This window comes from Pezoporus wallicus, unplaced genomic scaffold (genome assembly GCF_028554395.1).
Source record: "Pezoporus wallicus isolate ANWC-B61680 ecotype Strahan unplaced genomic scaffold, APGP_CSIRO_Pwel_v1 contig_8702, whole genome shotgun sequence".
NCBI lineage: Eukaryota > Metazoa > Chordata > Aves > Psittaciformes > Psittacidae > Pezoporus > Pezoporus wallicus.
Genome location: NW_026636754.1, coordinates 2,474,394 through 2,502,164, shown reverse-complemented (window position 1 = coordinate 2,502,164; position 27,771 = coordinate 2,474,394). Strand labels below are relative to the sequence as shown.

Below are 27,771 nucleotides of genomic sequence, written 5' to 3'. Positions count from 1 at the left end.
CCGGAACCGGCGCTGCCCCGCGTCGGCATGAGGCCAGAGCGCGGCCGGCCGTCGCGGCGGGAGGCGGTAAGGGTCACTGCGCCGGTCCTGCACCCCGCTTTCCCCTTCCATGTGCCTCGCCCCTTCCCTTCAGCCGTCGCCAAGTTTCCCGCTGGTTCCCCTCAGCGTTAGCGCGGCCGGGCCGGGCCCCCGCGGGGACCCCCGAGGAGCGGGCGGCGCTCCCTGTGTGGTGGTGAGGTGAGGTGAGGCGAGGGGTGGGGGGTAACGGCCGCCGGGCTCCCACCGCTCGGTCGGGCCGCGCTGTCCGGGCTGTCACAGGTGCCCGCCGGGCCCCGGCTCCTCCCGGAGCACCGGCCGGGCCCGGGGTGGGGAGGACACCCTCACGGCGGGCGGGGGCCGCGCTGCGCTGGTCCCCACGGGGAGTGAAGCGCTGAGCTGCTGCTTTGTTGTGTAACCCTTCTTCTGTAGGGGTTTGCGGCTTTTTTTGCTGATTCAGGTGTTATTTGTCGAAAGGCGGGGTCGTCACGGGTGAATTCCGCTCTTGTCGAGGATGTCGGGTGAACTTTCTTGTGACTCTTGGATTTACTGTTGCCCGCTTCCCGGGGCTGGGGAGCTGCCGTTGCCCATCTGCCGCACTCCGTAGCCGGAGCTGATAGCGCTCTCCAGAAGCGCTGTAGATAATGTGAGGAAGCAGTAAAAAGAATTAAAAGTAACGCTTAAAGTACTGAAATAAACGCATTCCTCACTGAAGTGAGCCTGGCTAGCAGCCCGGGGTTCATCTGCCAGTGCTGATGCCAGCGTTTTTCAATAAACGTAATTGCATTCAGGAGGGTTTGGGTCACTTTGCTGGGGAAAGCAGACACAAAGCCTTTGGAGTAACTCCGGGCCGTTTTGCTAGTGATTTTTTTCTGAGTACATGTTGGAATGTTTGTAGTTCCTCTAAGTTTTTCTCTCCAGCGAGCTCTTCTATTTCAAAAGTCCCATTGATTTGGAAATGAGAAAGGAATGTATTATATCAGTGTGCTGTAGTGATCTATTTCTTTCATTCTTTTGGAAACAAGGGGGTTTAACACTTGTTTAATGCTTTAACCTCCTTTTTTTTTTTTTTTTAAAACATCCCAATTCAGAATGCTCTATAAGCAAACAGCCCCCTTTCCATGCTGGGGGACTGGGCAATGCTTTTCTGCCTTCAGCTGGGATGTGTCAATGTTTGTTTCTCGGCAGCAGCACAGGAAGTCTCACCATCCTGATGAGGAGTCATAAAGTGTGTTGAAGATCTGTTACTAAAACTGGACTGAAAGTGTGCTAATTTTGTGTTGCCTTTGGAAGAAATGATAAGTCAATTCTGACAAAAATATATGCAGCTCTTTAGGGCCTCATTGCATCTTCAAAAGGAAAAAGTCAAGGACTTGTGAAGGATTTCCTGTAGAATTGCTAGCAGGGGATCACGCACAGGATAATTTTAAGAGAAGATTGAAAACGGCTTCCTGCATTTGACAGATGGCTTTAAAAATTTCTTTTTCAGGTTTGAGTTGAGCTTACTAACCGCAGCAATGGTGCAGAAGTACCAATCCCCCGTGCGGGTGTATAAACACCCTTTTGAGCTAATTATGGCTGTAAGTATTAATTTTTACTGTCATTTTCTTCCTTGGCAGTTCCTTGTATTGCAAAGTACAGTTGGAAAGGGCTCTGTTTGATAGGTGCTGTAAAATAGAAATCTGATACAATATGTAAAATACCAGATGTTGATGGTTTCTTCTTTAACTGGAGTATTTTTTTAACCAAAGTTTAGATATAGCTTATAGATTTATTTTAAAGTTAAAGCAAAAGCAGGTTTGAAGCTTACTTCCCAGCTGATTACTGGGAGCAATCTATTCCAGCATGGGAGAAAGTGTCAACTACGTTGATTATAAAGATTGGTGTGGTTGTGTCCTCATCAGAACAGAGTTCACAGGACTGCAGAGCACAAAGCCGTGAAAGCAACGATGAGCCTAAATGAAAGAGGAGAAAGCATTCAGACCATTGCTAATACTTTGGGGTAGGGGTGGAAAAGATTGATAGGGAGGTCAGAGAGATGAATGGTAAGCCTTTTGGGGGCATGGTTGCTAATTTGTGTGCTAGTGTTACAAATGCTAACAAAGAACCAAAATCCTAATCAGGTTCCCTCTTCTTTCTCTCTCTCTTCCCCTCTCTTTTTTCTTTTAGAAAACAGAGAGGAAGTGTATTTGACATTTTAAGGTATATCCAGCCAAAGCCACAGCTGTGTGGCTCTCATGAGTTACAAAGAGCTGTTAGGGAGAGCAGCCAGGTTACATTCTACCTGATAAAAATAGTTAAAACTAAATAAGAATCTAAACAGAAGTTGTTTTGTTTCACTTGCTGGAAATACTATGTTTACTGCTTCAGAAGAGAGTTTTAATAGTGTTCATAGTGTAAATATTTAGATAGATCACAGTTTGGAGTGCAGAGTTCCTTACAGAAGTGATCCTTTGCAGTCACAGGGCAAAAAAGGGTTAGGTCACTCTAGAGGGAATACTTCAATTTCTTTTTGTCTTATTCCTAAAGCTGCCTCCTGTATTACACATGCAGTTCTTACTCTTATGAGCACTTCAGGGCAGAGAGTGTTTATTTTCATGAGTGGTGAAGAATCTATGATATGTTTAAGCTCTTTTAGGACCTTGCTACAGCCTGACAGCTAGGCTTCAAATGGTTTCTAATTTAAATTTGTTTGTGTATAATTCAGTGAAGTATGCTGGTTCTTGTTCTTGGATCAGTCAACCAAAATGAGTTTCTTGGACAAAATTCTCTGGCTGTTTGCTGAACTGACGAATCTTTAACTTAATGTTGAATCGAAGGCAAAAATTCTTCTTTTAAGTTACTTCAAGGGCATTTTGAGTCAACATGCTGACATTAGGGTTTTTCACAATGAGTCTAATTAGAAAAACTTTTGGCTATTAATATTAACTTAGTTCTCAAACTGTTCTGTATCTTGGGGATAACAGTTGAAGAATAAACTTTAACAAATATTGTTTTTTTTTCCTTACATGAAAGCTTTTATTCTTGGGAAAGAAAGAGGCTATACTACATACGTAACTAGGATAAAATAATAGTTAAGAAATAAAACAATGAACTAAGAGAAGAAGCATATTTATAAAAAGGAGCTGAACAGGATGCTTTCTGAGACTAGAAGTTTAGATTAGTGATCATACATATGACTTACTTCACCTGCTAGGGCAGCACATTGTCACTTGAACTTGTTCAGGATGTGGTCAGTGGATGAACATCTTTCTCCTGCATGCTGCTGCTGTTACTGGCTTTTAAAGGATGCAAGATTCCTGGTGATGGTCTATCAAAACTGTTCATGCATTTTCCAAAGCATGCAGAGGAGTCCATCCAGGAGCTGAATTCTTTAAAAAATATAAATAGTATATGATAGTTTAATGCTTTTTGTTACTGTTTTCCATTGGTTGAGTAGTGATTGCATAAGTGGAAGTATTTCTGGAAGGACTATTTGTGTCAAATTTTGTGCTTGCTAAAGCGGAAGTACTATGTTGCATATTCTCGGCAAGAAAGTGCTATAAATGTTATTTTAACAGTGCCAGCAGCTTTTCTGAAATGAACACATCCCTGTGTATATCAAGCTTGAATTTCAAGTACCTAACAAATGGCTTTAACCATATGGTGGTTTATTTGATTTTTCTCTATCCCTCTCTTCTATTTGCACCCAACCTTTGAAAGAATGTGTCCTCAAATAGAGGCTTAAACCCATATACCAGAGATGCTCAGCTGTCATTAAAAAGCCTTTCAAAGAAACCTCTGGTCAATGTGTCAGCAATGTTCTTTATACTGAGCTATCTAACAAAAATCAGCATTTCTAGCATGGCTCTTGTTGTGTGGGATCTCATCTTTGTCTGAAGGTTGTTGAGTACTTCTAAAGATTCTATTTGGAAAGTCGTCCTCCCTTAGAGTCCCTCAGGAGCTAAAGGGATAATTCATTCTATAGAGAGTAATGATCACTAGTGTCAGTGAAGCTCATGTGGACTGTAAAGAGTTCCTGGATGATACATATTCCAGTTACAAATTGGAGCTCGTTAAGTCAAACTAATATTTAGCTTTCAGATAGAGGAATCAGCATAAAACTCTTCTATAAGCAGCCAAGTGAATGCCACTTGCAGAGTGGGTCATTTACTCTACAAACTTCCTATTTGCCCACTTTTCCTGGGTTTCAAAGAGGTACTTGTTGGAGAATAAAGTACAATCAGCATTCCATTCATGCTGTTCTGGTGTGTTTTGAGAGGACTTTGTTCTCTCTGAAGGGTGAGTGCAGCTATATTAAGACCAAAAAATGGTTTTAATTCCACTTTGATCTAAACCAAGATTGACAAGTGTTTTGCAGGCAATTATGATATAAACTTTTAAAATAGACACAGTGAAAATTCTTGTTCTAAGTTGGTGTTGAAAATAAATTTTTCTTATCTCCGTCACTGAAATCCAAAAATTGTCTGTTGAACCCTAATGTATCTCTCTGACAGCATACTTCAAGGCACAGCTCCTTATCTCTCAAATCTGCAACAGAATTGAAGTTCTGCTGTTGGTAGAGAGTTGGGAGATCTGTTGCTGCATGCTTCTTGCCTTCCTTCATCGTTAAAGGCAAGCCACATGACATTTAATACAAGCTACTTCCCTTGAAGATTTCCTTTTACTGGCAAATTGTTTGGTTCCAGATAATATCTAAGTTACTTTAAAAGCAGTAAGAACTGGATGCGGATCTTCTAATGAAACTATCTCTTAAACTTGAAAAAATTCTAGAATCATAGGCTAGAAATTATCACATCTTGTCTGACACACCTAACACAGGCAATACGATTTCACCAAATGGGTACCAGTGCTGACACGATGAATTTTGGCTGCTCTGTGGCTCATCTGTCATAAACTACTTCTAGAAAACTCTCCATATGTGTGTGTATAGATATATACATATTTTAAAATCAAAATCCCAACAACTTGCACAGTTGTTCATCAGAGTGAACAGAACCTTGCCTCCTTTTTCCTCCTGTTCATGTTGAAGTTTACGTAATGCTGGAAGCAGCTCAAATGTGGAAAAATGACTGTTTACTTAGACTCACTTGTCAAGTTACCAAGGTTAAATGTATTGGAGAAAAACCTGAGAGGCTGCTTTTATAAATCTTTTCAAGATTATCGATTCAATTTTTTATACTGGCTTAAAGAGGCTTACATTTAAATTAATATGAGGTCTTTGCTGAGTAAGTGGTTCTTAATTTTAAAAGGCAGATTAAAAACTTGAATCTATCTTAACGCACACTAGGCTAAAATTAACTTTGGAGGTTCACAGTTCATTTTCAGTCTGGCATGCACTGGGTAATTCCCCTGGAGTTTAATTTCCAAAGTAAATTTAAATAATGAATAATCAGCTACTATGGCTTTCCAAGGGTGGAATTATCACTGACCAGAGGAGATTTTATTTTACTTAATTTCTGGAAGTTCTGTGGCAAGTACATTTCTCTTCAGCTAGTTTAGAAAATGTCCTATTATAGCCGCAAATTACTTGGTTTCAGAAAGAAATATAACAGTAATGTGAATGAACACAGCAAGTGTGCTCTAAATGTGTCCTGCTGCATTTAGTCAAATTTACAGAGATTTTTAAGGCCTCATGGCTTTGTGAAAGCTAAAATTTTTCCACTCTGCCTGTGACAGGAGACAGACTTCCAAGGGTATTTTGCAGGCTTCTGAATACCTAAAATAGGGTTTCCACTTTAATAAAGTTGCTGGCATCTGTCAGCTTCCACTGGTGCCAAACAAAGTAGCCATCAATGTCAGGAGCTTGCAGTTGTGGAAATAACACGTTTCGTTTTGATTTTAAAATCAAAATTGCAATTAATCTTGCACTGCCTTGGGACTGAAAATTGCCTCCTTCTGAACTATATGTTCTCATCATAATCCTTTAAAAATGGTCTCACATTTTTCCTTTGTTCTGATAGAATATCTAGAGCATGAATCTTAATAAGTATGATGTGTAGTGCCATTTTGATTAGATTTAATGGCTCAAATTTGATGCTTTTGGATAAGGGGCTGACTGCTTTTCTTTGGTTTTACAGATCTGAAAAAAGTGTGTTTAAGGCAAATCTTCATGATTTAAAGTATCCTTAAATTACAGGAAAGGAATAATATCGTATATGGCATAAATAGGCTTCAGTGATAGATTAGATTAGAAAAAAGAAATTGTATTTTTTCTTTTAGATCTACAAATCAAACTATAATCCCTTGATCTAGATTAGGGATGAGTTTCCTGATCGGGCAGTACATAATCTTTTAATTTTAAAGGTTATTACTTTAAAATGTCATTTTAAAAAGAATAACTGTATCAAGTTAAGTGCCAAATCTGCTCATAGAGCCCTACAGTTTTTGTTCTTTCTAGTCTTTTTTTTTTTTCCTTGGAAAAACTGCATTCAGCAAACCATGTGAAGGGGCTGAGAGGCTGAGGAACCAAAGGAAGCCATTCTCCAGGTGCTTTTGAAAGCACAAAGTGGGCTTTAAGTGTGTAGAGGATTTATTCCCCTGATGTGGTGCACCTTCTTGAGGCTTTATCTTGGATACCCAAAGCCTGGGGGTGGGAGCAAGCTGAGCATCCACTCCGTAACCTGCTCTGCTTCTGTCCTATGACTCCCAGACTCTCATCAAACTCTGCTTCCTGTCTTTGTTGAAAATCCAAGGTTATTTGTTCCACTGAGATGGAACAGTGCCTTGTATGGATTTTCTTATTTTATACTAAGTGTCTGCAGTTCAGCTGCTGGTTTATGTCGTTGGTCTCTTGTGTTAGCACATGTTGTAAGGACAAATGAATTTTTGGCCACTTGTTTGGAATGAACAGTGGCTAACAGACGTAAGAGTTGAGCACTAGGGGAAAATATTGACTTAGCCTGCTTACTGTGCAATTCATGTGTTGTTTCATGGCCCTCTTAGCTATTTCCATGGCTAGCTGCTTCCTGGTTTTTGTGGGCAAACACATGACCTCTGACTGTAGCTGACAGCTGCAGTTCTGCTCACCAAATGCTTTGAATCAGTTGTTTTTAAAGTCTTTTATGCTTGAAAAGCTAACCCACCACTACTGTCAAACTCTGAAAGGTGTCAATGGAAGAGAAATATGTATCAAAACAGCCAGCTCTTGTTCCTTTGTTCTGAAAGCACTCAAAGCTTTTCACCCTCTGCAGGTGTTTCAGCTCTGAGACTGGTACAAAGGGCTGCTCTAGGATCTGTGGATCAGCCAAGTGACATTGTCTTTGAGTTTAAATTTTGAAACACACGGGAATCTGGCAGAAAGGAAGTGGTTAACACATTCTGCAGAGTCCTAGATGCTCATGATACTGTACTTACCATCTGGAAAAGGTATAACATCATGCTCCTAGTTTAACATGCAGTTAGCCATTAAGCAGCCCATGTAAAAGCCTTCAAAACCCCTGTGGGAAAGAGATACGGTGTATTTATTTTTTGTTTTGAAAGCATGGCCACTGAGAAGCCAGGGGTTGCTTGGAGATCAGAGGCACTGGCCGCAGATGTAGGATGAGGTGTTTCCATATGGTACAGCCAGTTACATGCACTTCCGACTTGAGCAATCTGCTCTTCCTGTTCTTGTGGAGCCCTTACTGCTGTCTTACAGCAGAATATTTGAACTCCTGTACTTTTAGGAAACAAGCACGCAAGGAAAGAGGAGGGAGAAGGAGAGCCTGAGGGACTGGAGGTGACCCCCAGGATTTTGGAGCGCAAGACTGAGGGGTATTCACTGTAACTGAGGCTGGTTTTGCTTTGCACTAGGTTTAAATTCAGTATGTTTCTGGAAGGAGGGCAGTGATGTTTTCTTAAAACTTGTGTTCAGAATATAAAATGAATTTCTGAGAATTTGCAAGGAAATGTGTTAATTAGCTCCAGTTCAAATTAATTACAGGTTAGTTTTAAATGGTCTCTTTTCTTTTTTCCCAAGTGTCTTCCAATTTTTCATGTAGTTCAAAATTACTGTGTATATATTCTAAATTAAGAATTAGGCTGTTCAGCTGAATTATGAACTTTTTATCTCATTTTCGGGGTACATTTAAGGCAGGTCAAGTTGGCTGCTCAGTTAAAATGTGAAGGCCTTAACATTACATTACAGATAATGTAATAATTTGGCTTTCTCACAGCCAAGTCACACGTGGCTGGTTTTGGTTATAATGAGTAGTGTTTGAGGTGAGAGTTGTGCTGATGGAAGACACGGTGGCAGCATGGCTGGGAAGCTCCTGTTGGAAGGGCTGGCTGGCATCATCCAGCTGCACTGCAGCATGGAGGAGCCTTGCCAAAAGAGTACAAGCAAGCAATGAGCCATCAAAATTTGAGATGAGGTCTCAGCGTCTTGGCTTTTCTCTGCATTGCTTTTGCCCGAGTAATGCTGATTTCAGCCTGGTCCACAGAGGTTTTCAGCTTATGGTTCATGAGCTTGCTGTAAGGGTCAGAGAAACACAACCAAATATATGGCTTCCCATTATAGCTGTTGGTGTACCAGCTCGCTTGTGTTGCTTTCTTGCAAAGGTGTGTTCATCAGCAAGGCAGCTTAGAGAGGTAGGCTAGTCAGAAGCTGCCTTATTAAAAAGGTGAAATAACCCCCCTTGTCAGCCTGATTTCCTTAGCAGGCTCACTTGGGGCTGGTGAACCCTTCTGCAGTGTCAGTAAACTGGCAGCAGCTGGCCACAAGAAGGAAGGAACAAGTCAGCAGGGCGTTTGTCAGTGCATGTTGCACTGTGGGAGCCCTCCATTCCATGGGGAAATAATTAGGGAGTTTGAAAAATGCCTGTAAAATTGCTGTAACAGTAAATGGAGGGGCCTAATAACTTGATGCAGCAGTCTTCAGGCCTGGTATTATTTAGCAGTGCAAAGTGCTTGTAAATTGTGGTTAATGGCTTGGAGTTGTGGATTCTGAGAATTGCTTTGGCATTAAGGGGAATCTGTCCTAAATGAAACAAAGAAAAAGGTATTTTGGATGATCTAATAGGATAGCATGCCAGCTAACAGCTTGGCTTCCTTGCTTTGTATTCAGGTGGGAAACTTCAGAGCTGACCATTTTCTGTCCTGGATTTCTCTTGCATTTTACTTCATGATAATTGGGTTTGGGGACTAGATATCAGTAAATTTGAAAATAAAAACATCATGGAGCTGTTGCAACCTGACATCTTTAACTGTCATGGTGGGATGGTGGGAAGGAGCAAAGAGAAGCTATCCTTTTGTATTAAAAATGAATTATTATTTAAACTGTTGTAATTCTTAATTATACCTACTTGGGTTCTCAAATCAGCATTTCTGTCATGGTCAGATTGGTAAAGTTAAATAGCTACATCTGGAGGGTTATGTACGTTTTGGGTTACTTGTTGGGGAATTAAACGTTTCATTTTGACATTATTTATGTTCTCAAAACTTGTATATGGATGCTTTTTGCAATGAATGCAGATCAATCTGTGTAACAGTTTAAAGCTACATTGCAAGCCACTTAACATTTCAGCCTCTGTGTCTGATAACTTTCTGCCTTGCCTACTGCTGCTGTAATATTATATCCTACTGCTTTGATAATAATAGATGTCATTTTGTGAAAATGAACATTTCTCTGGTGATGGCCATGATGGGGATGTGTCATTTCTGTTTGGTTATGCCACAAAAGAAGGGGAGCAGTTAGCTGCCTGATGAGAGCACTTCCTTTCTTGAGTGCATTGTGTCTCTTCATTTAGTGTAAAATGTGAATGCCATAGACATTAAGTGCAGTTCAGGAACATCAGTCAGCAAAATCCTTTCCAGAGAACGTTTTTTTTTCTGGCTGCTTCATTCAGTGTGTAAATTATGCTGTTTCATGTGCAAAACTGTCTCTTTGCTGTTCAGTTTATTGGCCTGTGGATAAATTCTTCATTACTGAATCCATGGCTCTATGAAATTACTTATTTCTATTGGAGTGTTTCATGGTCTGCATGATGCAGCCACTGATGTTGTAATGAGCAGAATTTAAAGCAATTTTGCTTGAACTTGTTTGTTCTGTGACTAAACTGATTCTTGCTTTTGTTTGCCTTTCTTTGCTGTAAAGAGGGCAAAGAACAAAGAATTGATTGTATTCTCTTTTAATTGCTTTTAAGAACATGATCAAAGAAGTCTTGACTGTTCTTTTTAATGGGCTTATCTTTGGAAGTGAAGTGGTATCTTTCTGTATTGGAGTGCAGGAGTTGACCACTTTGGCACGCCAGGGATGCAGCCAGCAGTGGTATTATCTGGTTATTGATATCTTAATCATGCATTGGGATGTGGGGAAAAGAATTGTGTTCTCTCTCTTGATGAGAGGCCTGTGTAGCCAGTGTGCTATGTATCTGGCAGTGGCCAAGAGCAGTGTCTGTGTCTAGGGAAGGGGACAAGAATGAGATAAACATATGGTAACACTCTGGGGATATTTCATCCTAAGTGATGTGTCTTGACAGCCCTTCTGCTCCAGACAGTGCCTGTAGTCTGTAATAACACTGTGTATGCTTACTTTCTTGTGTCTGCCCAGTTCCTTTCTGGAGCCAAGTGAACTTTATTGTGACACCCTGCAGCAGGAATTTGTGCTTCATGACACTCTGTCAAGAGATGCGTTTTAACTAAGCCTGGCTCCTGCTTGCTCAGCTTCACACCACCTCCTCCTGGTGTTGGAAGAGGCACTAAAACCCCTACTCACATTCTTCTTGCTTGCCCTGTTAGATATCTCCCTCAGTTTTTAAATTATTCTTTTTCATGGTGATGAGTCTTATTCTATTTCATAATTTATGGTTCCATGTGAAGCACCACTGTGGTTCTGTAATGTTCATCTTCTACCATTTCTAACCTTTTTTTAGGATCTCCTGATACATCAGACAGATATTTAGGTTGGTTTTTTATTTAATGTTAACTTTCTACCTTGAGATACATTGTCTGCAGGCCCAGGCCTTATCACGCTGCATTTTGATGACATTCCATTGACATTAGTGAATGGCTAAGATTTAACTGATGTACTAATAAATTTTAATTGGTTTGCTTAATAGAGTACAACAGCTCTCTACCTGGAAGGTGGTATTTTCCTGGTCCAAAAGCCAAACAGACCTTTACAGTTGAGCCATGCTACTTACCTTGAATTAGGCCCTTTTGGCAAAGCTTTTCTTTACTGATTATACTCTTGGTAGAGTGAAATCAGTCTTGCAGTGCTTAAGGGACCAGTTGCGTCTGGGCCAGATGAGAAGCTGGTGGGTGCAGTCTGAGGCAATGAAGTCAAACCTGTTTCACTGAACCTTTGTGGAGGGTGATCTGTATGGAGATCAGGAGACTTTGTTCTTTGTGGTTGTACAGGTCTTTAACCTTTCAGACAATGGTTTAATGAGAAATCCTGAGCCTATTCCGTAGCAATGCTGTAGTCATCCTTTCCTCCCCCACTTTTAGGTTTTGTCTACACAGCAATAATTGTATTTAAAATACCCTAACATATTCCAGATGTTAACTGTGTTTTAGCAGACCTTATTGTAAGTGGCTGTGATTCTAAGACCAAAAACGTGATGAAATACCAGTTGTAGGACTCACAAAAGTGGGACTTAAGCATGGTACAATGGAGCAGTAAGGAATATTTTGACTGTTCCAAAAATAGATCCTCAGTGGACATAGTAGGATTGCAGCTGAATTTTAAAGTAAAACTGGCTGCAGAGAAGCCAGACACACAATTTTGTTAACTGGAAAGGAATGGGGAAGCTAAATACCAAATTCTGCTTTCAGTGTGGCACTATCCTGTGCATTTGTGAGATGCCTGTTTAGCAATGCAGAACGCAGTTGTCACTGTTCAGCTGCTCAGACAAATAATGGTTATTTACAAGCCATGGTAAGACAAGCTTAATGGTTTACAGTCATTTTGATCTGCGTATCTTAAAAATTTCAAAGAAAGCTCTGTTCCTGTGTTGTGTGCAGGTTTATGTATTGCCATTGTTACCAAGAAATAGGAAGTGTTTGAGAATAGCTCACATTCCCCAGTAATCACATGTTGGTCTCCAAGCATTTAAGCTTTCACTGGCCTGCTGCCAGCCTTTACTGCGATGCTCTTTTGGAGGTTAGCCTCTTCTCCATAGTACTTTAACCTTGAGCCAAAGCAGTCATGTCCTGTGCATTTGTGGTCAGAAGCCAATTTTTCTATTCTAGAAACTACTGAAGTTGACTCTAATTGCAGGGCACATTCTGTCAGAGTAACTGTTGTGCTTAGAGCTATGTGGCTTCTGGGCCAGAACTGATTTCCATCTGTCTGGCTTGGAATGCAGGCAGAGCAAACACTCATTTTTCTCTGCAGTATAGTTTTGCACATGCATTTGATATAAACAAGTTAAAGTGAAATAGCAAGTCAGTCTGATATTGCTGTTGCCCCCACTAGTTCAGCTAAGGTCTGTGTATACTGAAGAGCAGCTTACAGCAGTGTGGCTATGAAGTCTGTCCTTGTTCCACCTTCAGGCTAGACCAGAACAGTGTCAGTTGGTTTGTTCTTTTTTTTTCCTAACCAGCAGTTTGATCTTGATCTCCCTGTCACAAGCCAGCTTAACCTGAGTGATCTGACTTCCCAAGCTTACTCCAAAGGAAAGGAAGATTTACAGTGAGCATGTTTGGGGTTTTTATCCTTAATCTTTATTTTTCTTGAGGAAGCAGTGGTACTTGCCCAACTTCCCTGTTTTAGCTTCTCATTTTAGATACTGATGTCTCAAGATTGTGTAGAGGCTGCAGCTGAAGTTACTTCACTCCATAGTGGAGTGGCGCTGTGCCTTGGGCTCTTTGGGGCTCTCTGGACTTCTTGACGGGAGGCAAAGAGTTAATGATCACTCAAGCAAGTGGAACTCAGACTCTTCCACTGACTGTCTACTTTCTCCTCAGATCCCACCCTGGCTGCACATTTGTTCTCTGAAGATGGACAATCAGGTTCCCAGCCACGAGTCAAGCATTACATAGTCCCAGCTATGCAGATTTATTTAAGCAAACCACAAATGACTTGTATCTGTTTGCAAGAAACCACTCTCCCAGTTAAAGTACCGTTGAGGCATGCCTGTGGTTATTAAAGATCATTTTTTACAGATAAAAGATGGTATATAAGCCCTTGTCTGCGAGTTAGATTCTGTATCCCCAAAATGTGCTTCCTGCTGAATCAGTATACCTATTGCCACCAAAAGTTTGAGTAAAGTTGCATTAAATCATTGAAGAGCTTACTTTTTATCTGAAAGACTGTGTCTCTGCATGCAGCAAAATGGTTCTTAGGTGGTTAAAAGCCAGTCCTCTTCCAGTTTTCCTGCTTCTCTATGCAACAATCAGGGCACTCTGATTTTGCTGGTAAAGCTTCTCTGTGACCACTTCTCTGAAATAAAAATGCCCAGATTTTGAATAGTATCCATGCAGGAATGGTACATTGAGGGGGATAAAGATCTGTATAGACAGAGCCTGTGTGGGTGGCTTGACTGATCACATCCTCAGGAGAATAGAGGTTTCTGTTCTGGCTGAGGAAAGCAGAGGCTCTTTGCTTGGCCTGCTGAGATGGTTACCACAGTTGCATAACTCCACAGTGAATTACCAGTAAAATTCCACTGATCTGGATGATTGCTTTGTGGCCTCTTTATCTCCTGCTTTATTTATAAGGTCAAAATAATTTTAATATTAAAATATTATTCAAGCTTGAAAACACTGGATGCCAAACCTGTAGCTAACACATTTGTGCTACAATACAGAGGAAGTTTGCATCAGGCCTTCCTGTTCCCCAGTAACTACTTGCTTCTGCTTTTTGCCTTTTCTTCCATCTCCTACCTTGCTTTGGGTTTTGGGCTGGCTTAAATAAATATGCTGTGCTTATTTTTTTAGTATAACTCAACTTTGTCAAGAATGCTTTATTAATATATATTATCAAGTACTTCCTTGGATAAGCTTAGAGTTTTACTGCTATTTAGTTGTAAGTGCTGTGTAAATGGAGCATCTTTTCAATAAGCTGCCTTTGAAATCCTTTTGGTTTCTGTTTTGTATGCTGGTAGAAAGATGAGCACTTGCTTGGTTCACATCTACTCCACAGAGAATGTAAACTCTGAAATACGTGTAAACCCTTAAATTACTACCAAAAAAAGGATTGGTTTTTTTTTTTCCTGATACTGCTACTATCTTAATTTGGGTTTGATGTCTTCTGTAACTTTCAATCGCAGAAGATAGTTCTAAATGAAACTGTTAGTGGAAACGATGTTAATGTGCATATTCTTATCTAGTCAATGCATGCTTAGCATGAATTTCTCCAAAACATTCTCTGCAGCCTCTTCCTAGAGGCATACTTGTTGCAAACAGTGTCCTGTGATTGGCAGCCAAGATAATATCCCAAGGGACATGTGTTTGGGGATGATGTTTTGTGCAGTAAACGTATTTGGATTTCAGTAGGACTTTTGATGTTACCCCTGTCTGGCGGTCTCAAAGGAACGAAGTTGAAGAGCAAGCAAGACAAACCCATTTTGAAGATGAGTACCAAAGTTTTAGAACATGGTGTAGGTCCTGTGGTTGCTTGAAGACCTGTCCAGTTTCAGTGATAGCTTTTCCAAATGACCTGGATGATACAACAAACAGGATGCTTGCAGAGTTTCCAGTGGTGGACTTGCTGGGTTAATGGTTGGACTTGGTGGTCTTCAAGGTCTTTTCCAACCTAAACAGTTCTATGATTCGGTGTTTGTGAGTGCTTTGCACCTAACAGGAACTCAGAGCTAGCTTACATGAACTAGCCTTGCAGAGTGGCTGTTAGGGCTGTTTAAAATGCCAAGCTCTGCATTTGGTCTAAATTTGGAACATATTAAAGATGATAGTGATCAGCGTTGTAACCATGGAAATGCTGCCTGAACTAGAGAGATGAGCAGAAATGCCAGTATTTGTGTGTTAGTGCTGCTACGTTCACATAGCAGTGTTAACACATGAAAGGTCCTGTTGTCAGAAATCCAGGGTGGTGTGTGATGTGTTGTATAAGCAGCACTCTAACTGCTAACTATCGAGCATGCACTTTCATTTATAATACCAGTTCAGTGCTATTTCATGATTTTTGTGATTGGTCTTGTGTATGAACTGTTATTATGGCTGAAATTTAACATGAAGCTGTTTCTTTTATGCTGTACAAGACTTCAAAGAGATTAAATATGTCTGAAGTAGCCTGGACTGTGTCTGCAGAGCTGTGTAAGTGTTGATACTTCCTGTTATGCGCAAGAGAACTTTGTTCCCTGTCAAAAGCCACCGGTTCTCTGTTCTGAGAGCTTGGTTTGATTCCCCTGTGTACATCCAGTATGTGTTTTGGGTGACTGGTACCTTTTGTAGTCATCCAGAAGCAAACCAAAAATTGTCTCCAATTTATTCTGATCTCATCTAGAGTAACTTATTTGAGCTAAAGCACAAGAATAGTGAGGCCAGGGGAGACCTTGAAGATGCTCCAAGTGCTGGAGCACCTCTCCTGTGGAAGCAGGTGGAGAGAGCTGGACTTCTTCAGCCTGGAGAAGAGAAAGCTCCGGGGAGACCTTACAGCAGCTTCCAGTATTTAAAGGGGCCCAGAAAAACCTGGAGAGGAGCTTTGGACAAGGGCCTGTAAGAACAGGCCAAGGGGAATGGCTTTAACCTGCTAGAGGGGAGACTGAGATGGGCTCTTAGGCAGAAGCTCTTCCCTGTGAGGGTGCTGAAGCACTGGCACAGGGTGCCCAGAGAAGCTGTGGCTGCCCCATCCCTGGCAGTGTTCAAGGCCAGGTTGGACACAGGGGCTTGGAGCAAGCTACTCTAGTGGAAGGTGTCCCTGCCCGTGGCAGGGGGTTGGAACTGGATAAGCTTTAAGGTCCCTTCCAACCCAGACCACTCTGGAATTCAATGAATAGCTTCCGTGCCATTTTCTGATTCCAGAGAGATTTTTACTTTATTGAATCAAAGCTCTTTATACAAGGTTATGAAGTAGCTATTGAATTAAGCTTAGTCTTTGTAGTGGGTTGTTTTGTAATGGTTGTGGGCAGCATCCTTGTGGCTTTCAGACACTCTGTGTTTCAGCAATTTGCTGAATGGTTGTGAAGGTCAGAAGCTTTCTCAACTGTGTTTCTAGGATTTGAACATCAAATTGCTGTGTCTGCTTGGCGTGTGGTAGGCCTGTTGACCTTTTTGGTAGAACAAGGATTCTGTGTTTACTACGTGGTGACATCCACAAAATTACTTTAGCAGGTTTTCATTAGCTCTGTTCATACCACATAGGAGTAAGTTAGCTATATTTGAAATGTGCAAGAAACATAACTGGATACATACTTCAAAGTACTTTAGGCTTCTAATACAACTAAACATAAAACTGGATGGAACAGTGTTGTTCTCTTCTTCATACAAAGTACTGAAGCCTATGTCTTTATGTAGTTAATCTAAGGGGTGAATTTAAATGGGTTGGGATAACTCCTTATTCTCGTTTCTGTCTGTGTTTGCAAGGTACGTGTGGGTCACTTGTAGCAGTGTAGGTTCTGAAATCCTTTTCAATGAAGCCTGATTAAATCAAGAGGACCCCTTCAAACAAGTATGAGTATCAAAAGAAGACAAGGAGGAATGGGGACTATTCTCTATCCCTAATAAAACCTTTTCTTCCATTCAGAGCTCTTGAGTGACAGAGGAGCTGTCAGTGCAAGAATTTAATGGCTTTGGTGAATGCCAGGGAAAAAGTGTTTTCTTGTCCACCTCTGCTTTTTGGTTCCATTTCCCTTAAGTCCTGTTTTCTTAGAGAATTTCTCAGAAATCTTCATTTTCATTCCACAAAAGGAGAGGCGAGCTGAGAAAGCTTCATTTACTGGCTTAAGTAGCTTTCAAATGCTTTGCTAGAGACAAGGCTGCCGTGAACAGCAAGTCATCATAGCACTTCATACCCTAACAAGATGAAGTGAAGCCCAAGTGATGTTAATGATGTGGCTGCTGTAGTGACCTTCAGGGTTTGTAGGGTTGTATGGGCTCTGTAGAGTATAGGCTGGTTACCACCCATGGGTGTTTGAAGCGCTTTGAGACCTGTGCAAGATCCAGTGATGTTCGTATGGTCATGACTGTTTCACGTTAGTCTCTGTTGAATCTGTTGGGCTCTTGATCATCTGAGTATGATACATAGACCTGGGCTGTAAATCTGAGCACAGCTTTTCAGTGCAGTGTCATAAATACAGCATTATAAGAATCTGAATATCAGGCTGCAATAAGTGCTTGTGCCACTGACTCGGATATTCTACCTAAAAGCTCTGCTCACCACACTGGTGAACATCTGAGATTGTTTTTCAAGCTTGTTTTTCTCACTGTTTGAGAAATACATTAGCCTTCAATTAGAATTTGTGCAGAGCAGATTCTTGTTAGTACTTGTCTTGTAATTACTATAATAATGTGTACTTGTGTGGTCTATACTGAAAAAAACCCACCAAAAGAGGAGAGCTTCAAAACCAAAGCAGCCATTGTCATTCTAGGATTTTATGCATAATTATATTAAACTTTAACAGCCCCCTTTATGAAAATTGGAGACTAAATCCAGCCTTATGAAACTCTAAAGCTGGGATGCATTTGTGCCATTTGAGGCAGTTACTTGGGAATGCTTTACTTTGGTGGGCTGTGTGTGAGCAGTGCAGGCACTGCTCCTTCCCAGTGCTTCCACTCTTCAGACTCCGATTGTTTCATCAGGGAGGCCTGGGTCAGTAGCACTTTACACTTGTACAGTCAACAAGAACTGTTTAGCCTCTGCAGCAGAATGTCTTGCTGATACTGACTTGTCCTATTGATTTTTATCTTGGATATACTTAATAATTGTCATTGTTAATACCCATGAGGCCACCCAGGAAAAGTGGGTGAAGAAAATATACCCCATTCCTGAGTGACTTGTGCCACGTCAGGGTAAAATGTTTTTGGTCTCTACTAGAGGGAGGATAAAAGAGGGACATAGTAAAATAAGATCAAAGTGCAGTTGGCAACGTAGTAAAGTGTGATGGGGAGAAAGGAGACAAACTGTGCAGTGCCTTGCCTGTGTGGTTTATGTAAGGGGCTACTCACATTTGCCAGGTGAATGACAGTTCTCATTGTAGGAGATACATTGGAATATGTTCCTGCAGAGGCATCTGCATAGCTGTCGCATCCCGTGTTCTGCCAGGTCTCTGCTGTTCACACCCTTCTCGAGTACAGCTCACTTTGTAAAGGCTGGATTTTTCTTTTGAGTGAAATTCTGCTCTTCATAGAGTGGCAGAGTTTTTCCTGTTCTAAAATTAATGCATTAAAATAGAAGTGTATTCAAATATATGGCATCGGGATTTAGTTTCTTAACAAAATGAGATGAAACCCAGAGCCTTCCTGGATGCTTGCTGCCTGCTTAATTTGTCTTGATTCTAAAAAGCTTTAAAGTAGCTCTTGTCCAGGTGAAGGAATAGAATTTTAAATTCAGACAAAGGGCTTCCACAAGTTATTTCCTCATGTACCTTCTCATTGCCTGGATCCGTTCAGTGATAAGTTCTTAGGCAAACATTGTGTATGTTGATCTCGCTTAGGTAGCAGCTTAACCATTGGTGAATCTTGCTGGAAAAGCTTTGGAGGAGCATACTGTGTTCCAGTTCTAATTTGAACCTTTTAAATGGTGTTTTAAAGTAGGAATTGTACTGGAAGGCTTAAACTCTTTTCCCCTTTGAAAATAAGTCATAGTGTTCTCTACACTGTTAAGCAGAGTAGTAGGGGGAAGTCTCTTGCATCTGGTATCCACTTTTACAAATACCAGTTGTTAAGTGAGTTATCATCCCAGTTCTTTGAAAATCTGTCTAGTCATATCTTGATGGCATAGACTGGGCCAAAATTTACAGACAAGTCAAAACTAAGGTTGGTTAAACGACCTCCTATTTGTCAAGGACCAGAAATGTGCATATAGAAAATGTTTGAGTTTCAGGTGATACACAGCCCTTCATTTATAAGTCTGAACCTGCCTGTCATGCTTGAGTGGGTTGTCTGTAGTCCCTATAAGCCTCACTTGTAGTCTTGTGTAACTAAAACCTTCTTGGTCCAATCCCCAGAGAGAATTCTGAGTCACTGCCAAACAGCCTTTGTTTCCCAGCAATAAGAAAATAACTTCTCTCTTTGTAAATGAAAACATTTAATGAAGTGAAAACATAGAAGAAAAACCCAGTTAAGCTAACTCTGAAGGAGAGCTGCTGTGCAGAGACATACTGACCAGAGAGGTTAACTGCCAAAGCACAAAGTTTAATGATGCTGCTGGCATGGCAGCAGGGGTCTGGCTTGTAGCAGTGAGGATGTCATTTTGGAGGACAGTTTGTCCTTCCAGAACTGGCTTCACAGAGATGATCCTTTCCAAAAAGCTCACTACCTGTTTATTAAAGATGTTTTTTTCTTTCCCAAAGTTCAGTCCAGTTCAAATTCCCCCTTCCTGGTACCTGGGAATGCTACCTTGCAAAAAATCTTGTTTCTAGAGCTTTTTGAGGTATATCCGCTTTAATCATCTGCTTTCTTCCACACACACACCTGATACCAACTGTTGGCTCATACCAACACATGCACTAACACCCATGAGATACACTGACACTGAGGTACACACTTCTTTGTGGAAGTATAATGATTTTTAAATGTATGTATGAAATGGGAAAGAGCTGTGAACAGCAGTATATGGGAGGTGAGGAGGTACTTGCTGCTTTGTGAGATATAATCCAAAATTGCGCCTTTCCAAATGCAGCTGCCAAGAATTTGAAACCTCTGGCTTGGCCTCCCATGAGTTTTTCCTATTGATCCACAGTGTTCTAATGCAGGGGGAGGAAGGGGATATGGTGATAAGTAGGAATGATCAAAATGCTGGAATGCAGCCTGTCAAGCCAAGGCAGCATCCTGCTCTAGTGACCCTCCTTGTTTCTTGTGTGTTTAGGGATACTTCAGAATTTCCACACTCTCAAAGTGGACAGGAAAGGATGGTGAATGCTGGTATGCACTTGCAGATTAGGACTCGGACATGGTCATGTATTGCAGGCAGTCATTAAAGGCTTTATATGGCACACACAAGGTGCAGCAGACTAGATTTGATTGCCAGGATGAATCTCTTCATGTGCTCTTTTGAGGTGCCTGTGGAGAATGTTGTGCTGCTCTTAAAAGGCTGCTGTCCCAGCAATTTTGAACATCAAAAAGAAACGGAATGTTTTAATGCCTTGTTTCATGCCATTAAGCTATTAAGAAAGCACTCAATGTACTTCATTTTCTAGATGGTGATTGAAATTCCTACTTATTTCACCAGGTTAGAAGTTCTGCTTGGAAGCAGAACAGCACAGTGGAAGATTGCCTGCAAGTTCTGTCACATCTTTTTTCTTCTTTTAAGTACAGAAGTTAGGTTTGAGTCATCTAATGGAAATACTGAACAATCCCTACCCTTTAAGGCAGCAGACTGGGAATATATTAATCCAGCCAGAGAAGCTGAGTAACTTATTTGCATAAATGACTGACTTTCCCCACTGAGGGCTGAGCACATGCCTGTTATTAAGGTATTTTATTAGCCCTAGGCACAGGTTGAGAAGGAAAAAGCCAGAACAGTCTCTTTGGTCCTCCTGAAAATTGGGTTGGGATCATAACCTCAGTGCTCTTCTAAAGGTGGTATTTTGGAAGGATTCTGTTATTGCTGATATTAGAATCCCAAAATGTAAGGGCAACGGCAGCAAATAGAATTCCCTTAAGTATGAGGAATTACTGCAATGGGTTTAAAATAGCCTTACTTTTGAATTGCTTTCATGTCTTTAAACACAGCTGCAATACTAGCAAAGATAAAAGTCAAATAAATCCTGTTATTTTGACTCGATGCTGAACATGAGTTGCTAAGGGAAGCAGTTGGGAAAGAAGCTTTAATACAAGGCTATCTTGGTTGAACTTATGTTTGTCAGTGTTCTCACTGTTAGCACACATGAAGAAAGTGAAGGGTGTATATAATGAGCCCATTAAATTTGAAGTTCAAGCTACTTCACCAGACTGTGTTTTTGGTGATGCGCAATGCCAGCTTCTCATGTACCAGAGTACACAAGTGTCCCAAAGGCTGGTGGGAAATTGTGCAAGTACACTATTAGGGAACAACAGAATTGCAGGCTTAAAATCCCTATTTTGAAAGGTCTGTACCACCACAAGATCATTAGGGTTTTCATGTCAAGCCCTGCACCAGCTGGAGAGGTTTTGAGGATGAGCATGCCTGTATTTTTACATGTTACAAAGCAATCTCTGCACACTGTATGGAGATTTTACCGGAAGAAAATGGCAAAATTAAGTAATGTCCTTGCAGCATCATCCTTGGATGCATTTAGTGCTACAGCGGCGGTGCTTCACTCTTGCTATGAATCCATCAGGATTATTACAGCTGCTTTACTCTTGAGAACTTCTGTATGTCTTCTGTATCTATACAGTAAAATTGAAATCCTGAGACAAAGATGTGTAATGTCTAATGATTTTTATTTGTAGAGAACCTCTATGATACATGGAGGAAAATGTGTAGCATTTTATAATGTGCTCTGCTGTATCAGACTGCTAAAGGAATAATGGATAATGCAGCTCTTCCTGTCTGCAGAGCTGGACTTGTAACAATTTCTGGTCCAAAACACCTCAATAATGCAGCAAAATCCATTAAATTCTATTATTAGCAAAAGAAAAGCAGCATTTGATCTTTCTTTAATCTTCTCGTGCTCTTTAATAGCTCCAGTCTTGACGATGCATGTGCTCCTTTGACGCATGTGTCTACTGTGTCATACCACAAATGACAGGTGTTCTGCCTGGGCTGTGCTGGTCTGTAGTGAAGTGAGACCTTTCAGTGTCCTGTAGTTTCCTACTGCCTTCTCTGCAGTGTGAGAGAACCATTTGCCACAGGTGGAAGAGAAAGCTGTGCTTAAATCAGACCGAGTATTTTTATGTGGCTGCAGTTTACTATGATCACTTTTTCTTCAAACAAGGCTGTGCTGTGAAATGATGCGTTACAAAAACATTTTGGCAATGGTACATGAAGAAATAAACCCAGCCTAATTTAAGAGCCCAGTAAAATTGACTGTGAATAGTTTTCAGTCCTCTGAGTGCATGTTCTTTAGGGAGAAAGAATCCTGTGTCACCGTTAATCTCTTTGAAACTGTGAAGTGTTTTGTTGCTGTAAATGTGGAGCTTGCCAACTTTTGGCAGATAATTATTTTGTTCTCTTCCAAATATAACCACATAGCATTCAGGCTTCCCATTCAGAACACATTCTTCTTAGGCATTATTTTTTTTCTCACAGTTCAGTAAACACTTAAGAGCAGGTAATGTATTGTGCAAGTGTTCACAGGACAAATGGGAAACATTTTGAGAGCCAAAATGAGAAATGCATCAATATGTGCAATGAAGGAGATCTGCAAAGGCTTGGCATTGAGGAGACTACTCAGATGGGGAAGATTTATCATGATCCAAAAGTAAAGAGACTTTGAAAATAGTGAGAAAAATGTTATCTACTTCACCTTCTGTCTTGTCTATAAAATAATTGAGGTAACAGAGAGTCCTCAAATTGAACAGAAGTATTCAGTGAAGCAGTCTTAAACCAGAATTATCTCTCAATTCTGCTGGAAATCTTTTCTTTCTGACTTAGTACAATATTTAACTACAGTCAATATAGTTAAAATAGGGATTAAGTTTAGAAAGAATGCTGGCACTTACTCAGGGAGAGGGCTGAGCTGTTCTTAACTGTAAAATGTCCATCCTTCTGTCCAGAACAAGAACATCATAAAAGGAGTAAGAAACTTCTTATACCCTATTAATAGGACCCATCCTCCCTCTCTCTTGGAGCTGTGGAAGGATTTTCCCCAGTGCTTGCTATTGTGTTCCGACACTAACGCTCTGTCACTTCTATTGTGCACACACATCTCTGACCCTAAGAATTATTTCTATCCATAATTTAACCAAAACCAGCTGTGCACAGATACAAAGCCTGACAAAAGAAGCATGTGTGCTCACTCACTCACGGGTTGTACTTCTAGTATGGTACAGAGGAGCTTTATGAACTCAGGACAATCATGCTGCAGAAATGCTTTTTACAGCTATGTACGAGGGGGGAAAAAAGCTGGCCCTGTTGGAGTGCTTTGCACCAATGTCCCCATAGTAACACTGCGTTCCAACTCTGTTTTATACTGGTAACAAACAAAGAATTTTAAGTCATATAAAGGCAGAATCAAGAGACCTTTTCTCTTCTAGTGCCACCAGTGCATACTTTCTGCAGCTGCTTGTTTTCTTCCACACCCTCTCCCTGTTGGTGCTGTTCCTGTGCTGCAACCCAGCTGTATTCAGAGCAGCTAAAATCATCTAAAAGGCCAGAGTGGATGTTTTAGCTCTTTTAGAGGATTGTTTCATGTTCTGCTTGCAGATTTATGTTACTGATGTTTTCTTCTGCACAGGCCCACGTTGCAAATCCTGCCTTACCTCCAAAGCCAGCTAGGTTCTGATAATAGCAAAAATGAAAAACTTCAGAATGTGGGAAGAAGGCTGAAGAATTAGTTCCTTTACTGCTACCCCATGAGAAAAAAAAGCCAAAGAGAAGTGGAAGTACATTAGTGACTACAAAAGAAAAGGGAAAAAATAGCAGTTCCATTGTGTTCTTTAGGCATAGTGGTTCTAAAACTAGAATTCAGTGAGTTTACTAATGGGGATAACTCCCATTTTCCTCTTACCTGTTTTACTTATCCCAGATTCTTAACTATCCTTTCCAAGTGTGTCTGATTTAATACCATTTTCTCTTGTATTTTAGAGATTAACTTAGTTACATGATTGTATTCTTTAACAAGAGTCAAAGCTATTGCTAGCTTGGCATTATAGCAGAGAGTTTAAATTTTAAGTATGGAATGGCCTCATCGCATTGGAAAGACTGTATGTTGTGGGACAGCATTGCAAGCTTAGTAAAGTGTGTAGTGAAATCATTATGAATACTCTGTGCACAGGGAGCTTGAGAGCTCTGTTAGCTCAAGAAATAGGTTTGGAAATGTTCTGATTAGACCTTTGGGAGCTGTATGGAAAACCCTTCAGACAGCCTGGTGAAACACTGATAATTAGCATGTGTTTTAATCCAACACAATTGTTTTGTCGTGTGGTATTTTAGAACTAGAGGGTTTTATCTGGGGATTGTCATTGTGTACAGTGAACAATTTTCTTTTTGGAGGGGAGAAATGGGGCACTTTGGGTGTTTTAAAAATTGCTTTACCTGGAAAAGTCTGTGTGAGGAGCATATTCATAAATGGATTGCTTGGAATGCTACTGTGACTTTATCATGGGGACTCCAAGATGGCTCAGTCCCTTCTACTAAATGTATGAAGGGCATTGTAACTCCAAGTGCTGGTGATGTTAGTGAAGGACCCCTCTGTATGCCTTCAGGAATTGTGTTGACAGTTTTTCTTCTTTCTCCGTCTCTCTAGGCATATGAAAGAAGGTTTCCTACATGTCCTCTGATCCCTATGTTTGTAGCCAGTGACACTGTAAACGAATACAAGAGTGAGGATGAAGCTATCCATGTGATTGAACGGCGCTGTAAGCTGGATATAGATGCACCACGGCTATTGAAAAAGGTGAGTAAGTCTGAAGTACCTGTTTTATGCTTTTGGATATCCTTTCACATGGGTTTTGTATCTTAACGAACTCTGTATCATCTTCCTCAGATTGCAGGAGTGGATTATGTCTACTTCATCCAGAAGAATTCTTTGAACAGACGAGAAAGGACTTTACATATAGAAGCCTACAATGAAACCTTCTCTAATAGAGTCATCATTAATGAGCACTGCTCTTACACAGTGAGTAACAGGCTCTTGGTGGTGCTACAGGTGGAGATGGGGCAGCGTTTAGATTTCAGGACAACACAGATTTGGTTGTTCTTGGTTTTTGCCTTGCAAGAAAAAATAACCGACACACCAGCAGAAGTGAGAATTGTTGCTAGTGTTAAATGTAACACACTCGCTTAAAGAACTGAAGCAAGTTTGGCACCCTCTTGCTTGAGCATCTTCTCAGAGAGCAGAATGCAACATAACTTGCTGTGTTTGACAGCTCTGTTCAGGCAGATCTGAGGTTTGTAATAGCAGTGTGGGGCTGATGATACCCTGACAGAACTGTTAAAGGAAAAGTTCAGTGTCACTTACTCGCCATCTGCTCAGCTCAAATGTTCATTGAGTCAGCTTTGGTTTAACCTCATTTTTTCCATCATTCTTGGTCTTCAGTACAAAGGTTTTCTGATGGAGCAGTCTGGTGGCATGCTTCCTGCTGTACTCTGGTCCTGTTCTTTTTGGAATGACTTAGCTACTACTCATAGGCTCACACAGCACACACATAGTGGTAAAACTTCAAGTCAATGTTAAAGGTCAAATCAAAGCTAGCAAATGTAACTGATTTATTTGGTTTGTAGCATTCTTTCTATGTGCAGATGATAACATTTTCTGCTGTGGAGAGAATCATGGTTAGAAGGCCAGTGGATGTCAAACCCACTTGACACTATCATCTGATAATTTTTTAATTATTATTTCTGCAATTATTTCCAAGGCACATTTAAAACTACTTTTCCACCTGCAATTTTTCTGTGAAAGCTCTGTTTAAACAGGTGAAACGCTGTATAGAAAAGTGCATGTGGCAAATACATACAAATCATTACACATCTCCTTGCCATTGCTCTATTTGATCAGTAAATTAGTAGGTAAATACAAAACCAGAATTTTAATTCAAGAATAAATTGGTTTGAAAAATGGATTGTTATTAAAGTCATTTTGTAATTGAATTTGTGAAAGGACAGGAAGCTTCTTAAATATTATTACTATGATTTGTACTTATTTAGGCTGTACAAGCTATTTGAGTACCCCACATTCTCTAATGCAGAAGAAGCAAATGAAGGGAAATGTTTTCTATAATTGTCCTGTTATGAAGCATTGGATCCTATTCCCAGTCAATTCTAGCATGTTTTGAAGGTGAGGGGAGCTTTAAGGCATCAGGACAGTTGCATGCTCAGAAATCCAGCCTTCCATGATATTTGTGTAACTACCAATTCAGAGCCCAGACTGGAAATTCCTTGGACAAGTCTTTTTTCTCAGAGGGTTTAGAAAACAGTTTTTCTTCAGCATATCATCATCAATCACAGAATCATCCACATTGGAAAAGACCTTTAGGACTGAGCCTAGCTGGAAGTAGTAGCATCTCTATTTCAGGATCATTTCTCACCAAAGTAAGACATAAGCTAAGAAGAAAGTTGGGAGTGCTTGATGATAGCTTATTCAGCTGCCAATCAACTGAGAAGTGCCATTCTTTCTGTTGCATTATCATAGGAGAACAAAGTAAAAGTTTTCAGTCTACAAAATATGAAGGTACTTTGCACATCAAGGAAACTATCTAGTGCAGTGTGTCTGTTGCTGCAGTGCTTGGAAATGCTGACACTACTTGCTGCAGTCCTCAAGATATCTGGCCTTGGTCATCAGTCCAACCTGCAGCAGCAGAAAGCTCACTGCTCCACATATATGCTACAGTCACAGCCTGTGTGTAGAAATTATATAGTGTTAGTTGTATAAATGTGCTAGTCCTTTGGCTCTTGGCTGATGCACAGGTATTTCTCCACCCTCCCCTTTCTTGTTAAGAAAAATTGTGCTGTGCTAGCCATGGGTAGAACAAGAAATAGTCATTTCAAATACTGGGAGGGAGGAAAAATACTAAATGAGTAATGAAAGCTGTATGACTTCCTTTTACCTAATAGGTTCATCCTGACAATGAAGACTGGACCTGTTTTGAGCAGTCAGCAAGTCTGGATATAAAATCTTTCTTTGGTTTTGAAAGCACAGTGGAAAAGATTGCCATGAAGCAATACACCAGCAATATTAAAAAGGTGAGCTTGCAGTCACGAAGCAGGTGCCTGGCTCCCACTCAGCAAAAGACAGCATAGCCACTGCTAAGTAACAGGCTGCTCTGCTCAGCAAGCAGGGCTGTTTATTTAGCCTGGAGCAGCATGTGTGTATAGGTCTGTATTTTCAAGTGGAATAATCTTGAAGAGGCCTGGCCACTTCATGGATTTTCAGCCCAATCTGTTCTGTGTCTAAATGGGTGTTTTTAGTAGCTGAAGTGTATTTTCCTTTTTGAAGGGAAAAGAAATAATAGAATACTACCTGAAGCAGCTGGAGGAAGAAGGAATAACTTTTGTTCCTCGTTGGACTCCTCCTGTTGCATGTAAATCAGAGGGCATTACATCTCACCCAAGACGACCGGTTTCACCTGCTATTAATATACCAGACTCTGCCACAAAGGAGGGCTTGAGCAATAAGGAGATCCTCAACACCTCAAGCAGTCCCTCAGAGCCCACAGCAGGAACGCCTGACGGTATGGTGATCTGACTTATTTTGGTGGGATTCTTTGTTCTCTAGAGGCTGTCCATGCTGAGCTGCTTCTGATGGGCAGCTGAAAATCTTTGCATTGGCTCTTTGGTAATGTACAATGTTAAAGTGCAGGTTAGCAAAGCAGTAACGTGTGGAGTAGCTTAAATAGCTGTAATGTGCTGATCCTTTTAGTAAAGGAAGATCAGGTATGATCACTTTGCTGTTCGTTAAGCTTCAAATGAATGGCCTGCTGCTTGCCCTGAAATTCAGGATAGGCATTACTATAGCAATAATGAGGAGAAAAGTGCTGAAGGTTTCCTGGACAGTCTTCTGTTGTATCTTCTCAATATGGGAATTTTGGAAAATTCTTGCCTTGGGAGATTCA

The 27,771-nt window shown here is 40.8% G+C and overlaps 1 protein-coding gene across 3 annotated transcripts in view; it reads left to right on the top strand.

Annotated features, from left to right (window-relative positions):
- Nucleotides 1-27,771, top strand: part of SEC14L1 (SEC14 like lipid binding 1) — a 39,940-nt gene continuing 12,169 nt past the window's right edge. The window contains exons 1-6 of one of the 3 annotated variants that reach the window (XM_057401449.1): nucleotides 1-66; nucleotides 1,526-1,616; nucleotides 24,468-24,617; nucleotides 24,708-24,839; nucleotides 26,774-26,902; nucleotides 27,156-27,390. In XM_057401449.1, the coding sequence (XP_057257432.1) occupies nucleotides 1,554-1,616; nucleotides 24,468-24,617; nucleotides 24,708-24,839; nucleotides 26,774-26,902; nucleotides 27,156-27,390 (709 nt within the window). In that variant the 5' untranslated portion in view covers nucleotides 1-66; nucleotides 1,526-1,553. Of the gene's footprint in view, nucleotides 67-467; nucleotides 570-685; nucleotides 710-1,525; nucleotides 1,617-24,467; nucleotides 24,618-24,707; nucleotides 24,840-26,773; nucleotides 26,903-27,155; nucleotides 27,391-27,771 lie in introns of those variants that run through there. The other 2 variants (XM_057401450.1, XM_057401451.1) reach the window with 2 other exon arrangements.